Here is a 7,169-nt window from a genome sequence, read left to right as displayed (position 1 = left end):
CAGAGAGAGGCAGAGACACACAGGCAGAGAGAGAAGCAGGCTCCATGCAGGGAGCCCAATGCGGGACTCGATCCCAGGACTCCAGGATCACACCCTGAGCTGAAGGCAGGTGCTTTAACCACTGAGCCACTCAGGCGTCCCTCATTTGGTCATTTTAAAGGATCATGACAGGTTTGGCACTGTCACATCCTCCAGGTATTTACTGGGTAAATCCAAATGAGACCCAATGGTTGTGCAGCACAAATCTTTGGCTTGGCTTCCACCTAGGTGACTGGGCTGCTAAATCCTGAGTTCTCCCAGAAATCTGCCCCATGGTAACACAAGCTGCCAATCTCCCTCCCTTCAAGGCCAGGTGGGCACGATGTTTTCCACTGGTATGATCACTTGGCCACCATGTTTGTTCCCTCCATTGGCCTGGAGGAAGTTATAGTAAGTACACATGCCCTTACTAAGCTCCTAGTAAAGCCTTAAATGATAGCCAACAGGGGCGCCTAGGTGGCTCAGTGGTTGAGTGTACGCCTTTGGCTCAGGGGGTGATTCCAGGGTTCTGGATCAAGTCCCGAATCAGGCTCCCAGAAAGGAGCCTGCTTCTCCCTCTGCCTGTGTCCCTCATGAATAAATAAATAAAATCCTAAAAAAAAAATGATAGCCAACAAAGCCTGTCCTACTGAACACTGAAATGTCTCTCATGAGAAAAGCTGTCCTCCAGATTACGATGGCCTTGGACATTACTGTCACCTTGCAAGGAGGCACCTATGCCATTATCCAAGCAGAATGTTGTGTGTTCATATGTGATGAGTCTGCTAACGTATCATCTTTATTAATGCACAGGAGGACACAAGTGAATGAATGCCCTGAGTGATCCCACCCCCAGCGTAAGGGACTTAATAAATGAGTAGTTTGGATCATGGGAGTCCTGGTGGAAAAAAACAAGTTGCTTATTTTGGGAGTCATTTTCTCAGTCTGTGATTTGTCTTGCATCTGCTTAGATTGCTGCTGTGGTAACTGCCTCCAATACAGACAGCCACCAAGCAAGCCATCTTCATGCTAACCACCCAGGGCATTCTGTGGAAGAATGGGCAGTGTAAGATGGAGGTTATGAATGCACGTTCCTCCTAAGCACTGGGAATACGGGGGTACTTCAAGGGGAACCCAAGGTTAGTTCACTCCTGTAATGCATTATTGGGTCATCTTTTCCAGGAGATTTGTGGGTTTTTTTTTTTTCTTTTTCTTTTTCTTTCTTTTTTTTTTTTTTTTTTGACACAGAGAGAGCATGAGCAGGAGGGAGGAGCAAGGCAAGAGGGAGAAGCAGGCTCCCCCAGCAGCAGGGAGGCTCCAACTGACTCAATCCCAGGACCCTAGGATCATAACCCCAGCAAGAAGGCAGGTGTTTAACCAACTGAGCCACCCAGGTGCCCAGGACATTTGTTTCTTATGGGCACTGACATCTGAATGTCATATGCTTTTCACATGTCACTAAATACCCCTTTCATTTTATTTCCTCCTTCAATCATTTACACATATAAATACCATTTTTAGCTCACAGGTCCCATAAAATCCAGACAGTGGGCCAAGCCATGATATTGCAGAAAGCTGAAAAATGTAGAAAAGTAGATGATACTCTGTTCCCTAAGTTTTCATACTTTTCCCTGAGGGGTGTAAAAGCATGTTACCACATTAAATACTTCAGATCTCATCCGAAAAAACTGTCTAAGAATGATGGAGCAGGCAGTTAGTTAGACCGAGGCCGGGATAAGTAGGTCACACACTAGAAGCCTGGGGGCCTTGTTTGTGGCTTTGCGGCAGCAGGCTGGCAGATCAAGAGCACAGGTGCAGAACCTGCGGTCTCCTCTGCTGTCGGTGACTGCCTGGGTTCGTTATAATATATTTGCATTGTGGTTTTGACCTACTCCCCTGTGGGGGAAGATAGTCCTGACACTCCCCGTAAGAACCTTGTAGGGCCAAAACCTCCCCCTCCCAACCGGTAGGAGGAGTCCCTTAGATGACTAGAAACCTCAGTAGCAGAACATCCTAGCTAAGCGCAAAAAACATAAAAAAAAAAAAAAAAAAAAAAAAAAAAGACACCTCTAGCCTCAGGTCAGTTGTCATCCCCTCTGGGCCTGCCCGCTCTCCCACCTCCAGAGCGTGCCGTCCTTAATCGACTGCCTTGTGCTTGCTACCTTCCTTCCGGCTGTCCTCACTCCAGCGCGGATCCCCAGGTAAATCTTTGGGGGGGTGGGGGGAAGATTTGGGGGGGAATCCGAGAGCCGAGACCTCCATCCACACAACGCACTGTCAGTCTCCCGCCGGTAACGCGAACAAGTCCTCACGTCACGCAAGATTTCGTGGCTCGCGGTGGTCCCTGTTTCTGGTTACTTGAACTAACCGCTGCATAACCCGTGAAAGTTCCCTTTGGGACGACGTCCTAGAACGGGAACTGCCGTTTCAAACTTCTCCCCTAAACGTCCCTGCGCGTCTCCGGAGAGGCTGATACCGCAAGGGATTGTGGGGAGCGTAGTTCTGGCTTGGAGCGAGCGAGAGCTGGGGTATCACTGGCGGAAATTGCTGGGCGTGAGAAAGGAGCCGCGCATCTTTCCGCAAACGTCGCTCACGGGCGCGCCTGCGCAACACGCGAAGGCGCGGCTTCACTTTCCCATGCGATTGGCCAGCTGTCTACCGGGCACGCGCAGATGGCCCTTTTGGACCCTCCCCCGGGCCTTCGCACGGTCCTCTGGGAGTTGTAGTTCAGACTCGTATCCGAACTCGACCTCTGGTCGGCGGCTGGGAGTTCCGAGGCCGTCCCTGCCTTCGGCTCTCCGCTGGGAGGATGGATCCAGGACCGGGGACCGACACGGCGCCGCTGACTGGCCTGGTCTGGTCGTCGGCGTCGGCGCCTCCGCCGCGGGGATTCAGTGCGGTGAGCGACGCCGGGGTCCGGGGCTGAGTGGGGCAGAGGCGGCCGCGTCGGGGTAGCAGCCTGGCTCTGACCCGGGTCCGCGCCGTAGATCTCCTGCACCGTGGAAGGGGCGCCCGCCAGCTTCGGCAAGAGCTTCGCGCAGAAGTCTGGCTACTTTCTGTGCCTCAGTTCTTTGGGCAGCCTGGAGGTAAGGAGCGCCCCCCTTCGGCGTTCCTGGGGTCCGCCCACTCCCCGGTCCGTTTGCGGGACCCTCCGCCAGGCGCGCTGTCCCCGCCGCAGCGTGACTGTCGCTGTGTCCTCCCCTTCCTCCCCCTCAGAATCCGCAGGAGAATGTGGTGGCCGATATCCAGGTCCTGGTGGACAAGAGCCCCCTCCCACCGGGCTTTTCCCCGGTCTGCGACCCCCTGGACTCCAGTGAGGCCCGCGTCCGAGGCTGCGGGTGGGGGCGAGGGGCGGGGGGCCGCGTTCGGGTCCCTGTGGGCAGGACCAGGGAGGGTGGAGGGACGACAGGTGCTTGTTTTTCGAGCCTCGACTGCCCACTCGATGCGCTGGGTGATGACAGGGTTGGCTGAGGAGTCGAGCCCTGATCTGGGGCGGGACCAGATGCCCTGCCCTGAGCAAAAATGAGCCATTGACCTCGAGCAAGAGTTGTGACCTGTTTTATTACTCTTCCTGCTACATCTTCCACCGAACCACGAGCCTTTTCCGAGCCTTTCCATTTCCAGGCTTTTGCATGCACGGTTTCCTCTGTCTGGAGCGCCCCCCGACCCGAGACTGCCGGCCAGCTATACTTGGTTCTCCCCCGGGTCTCTGCTTAGCCCTCCCCACCCTGTCTTCTGGCTCCGTCCCAGCCCTGACCCTCTGCTTTCCAACCGCCTGGCTCTCCTTGCCTCTCACTGCGTCTTGTCCTGTGAATTTAACTCTCAGGGTGATATCTATTGATAATCGAGGTTGGCAAACTTTTTCTGTACAGGGCCAGATAGTTAATATTTTAGGCTTTGCAGGCCAGATAGTGTCTGTGCCCCCCCCCCCCCCAATCATCATTTTAAAATGTGAAAACCATTCTTAGCTCATGAGCCCTGCAAAGCGGATCTTGGACGTCTTTTGGCTTGTGGGCCAGAGTCTGCTGCCCCCTGGATTAGAAGACTAAGGACATGTGATGTTTGCAGGGCCAGCCAGGATGGGCAGTCAGTTCTGTCTGATTCTGCACCTGCCCACCCTTGCCGTAGGTGCCCATGCTCACCCCATGAGGCTTCTCCATGTCACCAAAGATAAGCCTGCCCCAATGGCTCTTTCTTTTTCTTTTTTTTCTTTAAAGATTTTATTTATTTATCTGAGAGAGAGAGAGAGAAAGAGAGAGAAAGTACAAGCAGGGGCAGGGGCAGAGGAAGAAGCAGACTCCCTGCTGAGCAGGGAGCCTGATGTGGGGCTTGATCCCAGGACCATGAGATCATGACCTGAGCCAAAGGCAGATGCTTAACTGACTGAGCCCCCCAGACCCCCCAGGCCTGCCTCAATGGCTCCTAAGGGCTAAATGGAGTCCCCTCCTATGGCTGTACCATTCATGATTTAACTACTGACCTAAAGCTATCCAGGTAGCTGCCTTGTTTTTTTTTTTGAAAGATGTTATTTATTTATTCATGAGAGACAGAGAGAGAGAGAGAGAGAGAGAGAGAGGCAGATACACAGGCAGAGGGAGAAGCAGGCTCCATGCAGGGAGCCCGATGTGGGACTGGATCCCAGGACTTCCAGGATCACGTTCTGGACTGAAGGCAGTGCTAAACTGCTGAAACACCCAGGCTGCCCTGGGTAGCTGCCTTAAACAGTGCCCTGGCGAGTATCATCCTTTGGGTCCCTTCGCTGCTTTTTCCCTCTTCTTACTCCCTTGCACTCCCCCCACTCCCAGAGGCCTCTGTGTCCAAGAAGAAACGCATGTGTGTGAAGCTGGTGCCACTGGGGGCTGCAGACATGGCTGTGTTCGATGTGCGGCTGAGTGGGAAGACCAAGACGGTGCCTGGATACCTGCGAGTAGGGTAGGGCCACCCCCAGCTTCTGGCCTCCTTTGCCTCCCAGCTCCCATGTTTGCCCTGCTGACCCTCAGGGACTCTCCTGAGGCCTCCAGTGCCTTCAGTCACTTCACTGTGCCTCGACTTCCACAGGTTAAACTGGGGCAATTTTTTTTTTAAGATTTTATTTATTTATTTATGAGACATACAGAGAGAGGCAGAGACATAGGCAGAGGGAGAAGCAGGCTCCCGTGGGGAGCCTGATGTGGGACTTGATTGCCAGACCCTGGGATCACAACTGAGCCGAAGGCAGACGCTCAACCACTGAGCCACCCGGTGCCCCAAACCAGGAGTAATTGTATCAGTCCTGTAAGGTTCTTGCGAGGAGTGAGTTGATATGTCTGAAGTGCACAGCACAGTGACCAGACCCAGCAGTATTAATTCGGATGTTGCTCAGGGTGTGGGCTAAGAAAAAATGCAAACCACCCAAAGGACTGGGGTCATCCTTTTGGGCCAGGACCACTTTCTACTTCTCTCTCCTTCTAGAGACATGGGGGGCTTTGCCATTTGGTGCAAGAAGGCCAAGGCCCCAAGGCCGGTGCCCAAGCCCCGGGCTCTTAGTCGGGACATGCGGGGCCTCTCCCTGGACCCACCTGCTCAACCCAGGTGAGTCCCAGGCTTGGGAGTAGGGTGGCCATGGGGGGAATTAGGCCTGACCCACACTGTCCTGCCTCTACCAGCAAGGATGGCTTTCCAGAGCGGACCCTGTCCAGGTTAGGCTCTCGGGCATCTACTCTGAGGAGGAGTGACTCCATCTATGAGGCCTCCAACCTCTATGGCATCTCAGGTGAGTGCCAAGCAAGAAACTGAGGCACCGGGTGGGGCAAGACTGGCTCATGGTTTTATAGCTAGGAAGGTGTAGGGCTGGGGTTGGAACCAGTCCTGGGATCCCCAGTTTTCCAAAGACTGGAAAGAGCCAGGGGTTTGGGGCTACCACCCTCTTTGGCTAGGGTGGACTGCAGGCAGGCTTCAAGATCCCTGTATCTCAGCCCCTACCCTTACCTGCTTTCCTCAGCCATGGATGGTGTTCCCTTCACACTGCACCCCCGGTTCGAAGGCAAGAGCTGTGGCCCCCTGGTGAGTCTCTGCTGTGGGGAGCTTAGGTCTGTCTTCCTAAGGGTCAGGATGCAGAGAGGTTCATCTGTGGATCCAGTCCCCCAGCGCAGAGGCCCGCAGGCCCACGTTCCTGGGTTAGAGGAGGCTGGAAGCTGGTGGGGTGGGTCTTAGTCCCAGAATGGCAAATCAGGAGGGACAACTGGATGCTGGTAGCAAGAGACCATGGTGGGAAGGGTGAAGGGATGATCAGGCAAATATTGGGGGGGCCCTCCCTGAGGATGGGGGAATGGGGTTCCAGGGTAGGGTCCCTGCCCAAGACTGACCTGCCTCTGCCTACCAGGCCTTCTCTGCTTTTGCCGATCTGACCATCAAGTCACTGGCGGATATTGAAGAGGAGGTGGGTACAGGGCCAGGATGGGGTGCTGGGGGAACCCCCACTTTCTTGCCACCCCAGTCTCCCCCAGCCACACCCCATCTCTTGCTAAGTCCCCTAATTGTCTCCCCTCCTCACCATTCCTCAGATACTACTATGGCCCCTCACTCACTGTGTTCTCCTTATCCACCCCTGCTCCCCCCAGTATAACTACGGCTTCGTGGTGGAGAAGACTGCAGCTGCACGCCTGCCCCCCAGTGTCTCGTAGCTCTTCGTCAGCCCCAGGGAAAGCCCGCTGCCCAGCACCCCTGACACACCCCAGGACTGGCAGCTACCCCACCCTGCAGCATCTTGGGAACCTTGGTGATGCAGGGCTTTCTAGACTAAGCCATCCAGTGGAACCACAGCCCTGGAGAAGGAGCAAGACCTGTCTGCTTGGTGATGGGGTCTCTGGCCTGCCCCGCCCCCCGGCCCTACAAGGCAGAGGTGGGGGCTGGATGGAAACCAGTGCCTTCAAGTCATTTGTGTCAAAACGTTCCGGTGCCCGGAAGCCACTCGGGCATCCTCCCGGCAATAAACATTGCCCTGTGCCCACCGTCTGGAGTCCTGATCCCCGCCGAGGGCCCTCTGTGGCTCGTGGTCTGTGCCACGCACATCGAGCACAAGCCAGGGAGCAGATATCCACCCAGTTAGCAAAATTGTGGACGGGAGGCAAAGCTGCTGCCACTCCCAGAATATTCTGCAGAGGGGTAAACAG

At 55.0% G+C, this 7,169-nt stretch overlaps 1 protein-coding gene across 2 annotated transcripts; it reads left to right on the top strand.

Annotated features, from left to right (window-relative positions):
- Positions 1-1,990: 1,990 nt before the first annotated feature.
- Positions 1,991-7,007, top strand: MVB12A (multivesicular body subunit 12A). 2 transcript variants are annotated; one of them, XM_025989672.2, is made up of 9 exons: positions 2,080-2,917; positions 3,006-3,104; positions 3,235-3,331; positions 4,824-4,950; positions 5,470-5,589; positions 5,664-5,770; positions 5,999-6,060; positions 6,380-6,436; positions 6,618-7,007. In XM_025989672.2, the coding sequence occupies exons 1-9, from the start codon at positions 2,828-2,830 to the stop codon at positions 6,678-6,680; spliced, it is 822 nt and encodes a 273-aa protein (XP_025845457.1). In that variant the 5' UTR covers positions 2,080-2,827; the 3' UTR covers positions 6,681-7,007. The 2 variants fall into 2 exon arrangements, with proteins under 2 accessions (XP_025845456.1, XP_025845457.1); XM_025989671.2 differs by lacking the exon at positions 3,235-3,331 and having other exon boundaries at positions 1,991-2,917.
- Positions 7,008-7,169: the final 162 nt, after the last annotated feature.

This window comes from Vulpes vulpes, chromosome 9 (assembly GCF_048418805.1).
Source record: "Vulpes vulpes isolate BD-2025 chromosome 9, VulVul3, whole genome shotgun sequence".
Lineage (NCBI taxonomy): Eukaryota > Metazoa > Chordata > Mammalia > Carnivora > Canidae > Vulpes > Vulpes vulpes.
Note: the sequence above shows the minus strand (reverse complement) of the source record. Positions and strands in the feature narration are given on the sequence as shown.

Excerpts from the sequence above, each read along its gene's own strand:
- MVB12A (XM_025989671.2), top strand. The coding sequence starts at position 2,656 with ATGCGATTGGCCAGCTGTCTACCGGGCACGCGCAGATGGCCCTTTTGG. Across the intron at positions 2,918-3,005 it reads CGCCGCGGGGATTCAGTGCG|ATCTCCTGCACCGTGGAAGG; the intron begins GTGAGCGACGCC and ends TCCGCGCCGTAG. Across the intron at positions 3,105-4,823 it reads GTTCTTTGGGCAGCCTGGAG|AGGCCTCTGTGTCCAAGAAG; the intron begins GTAAGGAGCGCC and ends CCCCACTCCCAG.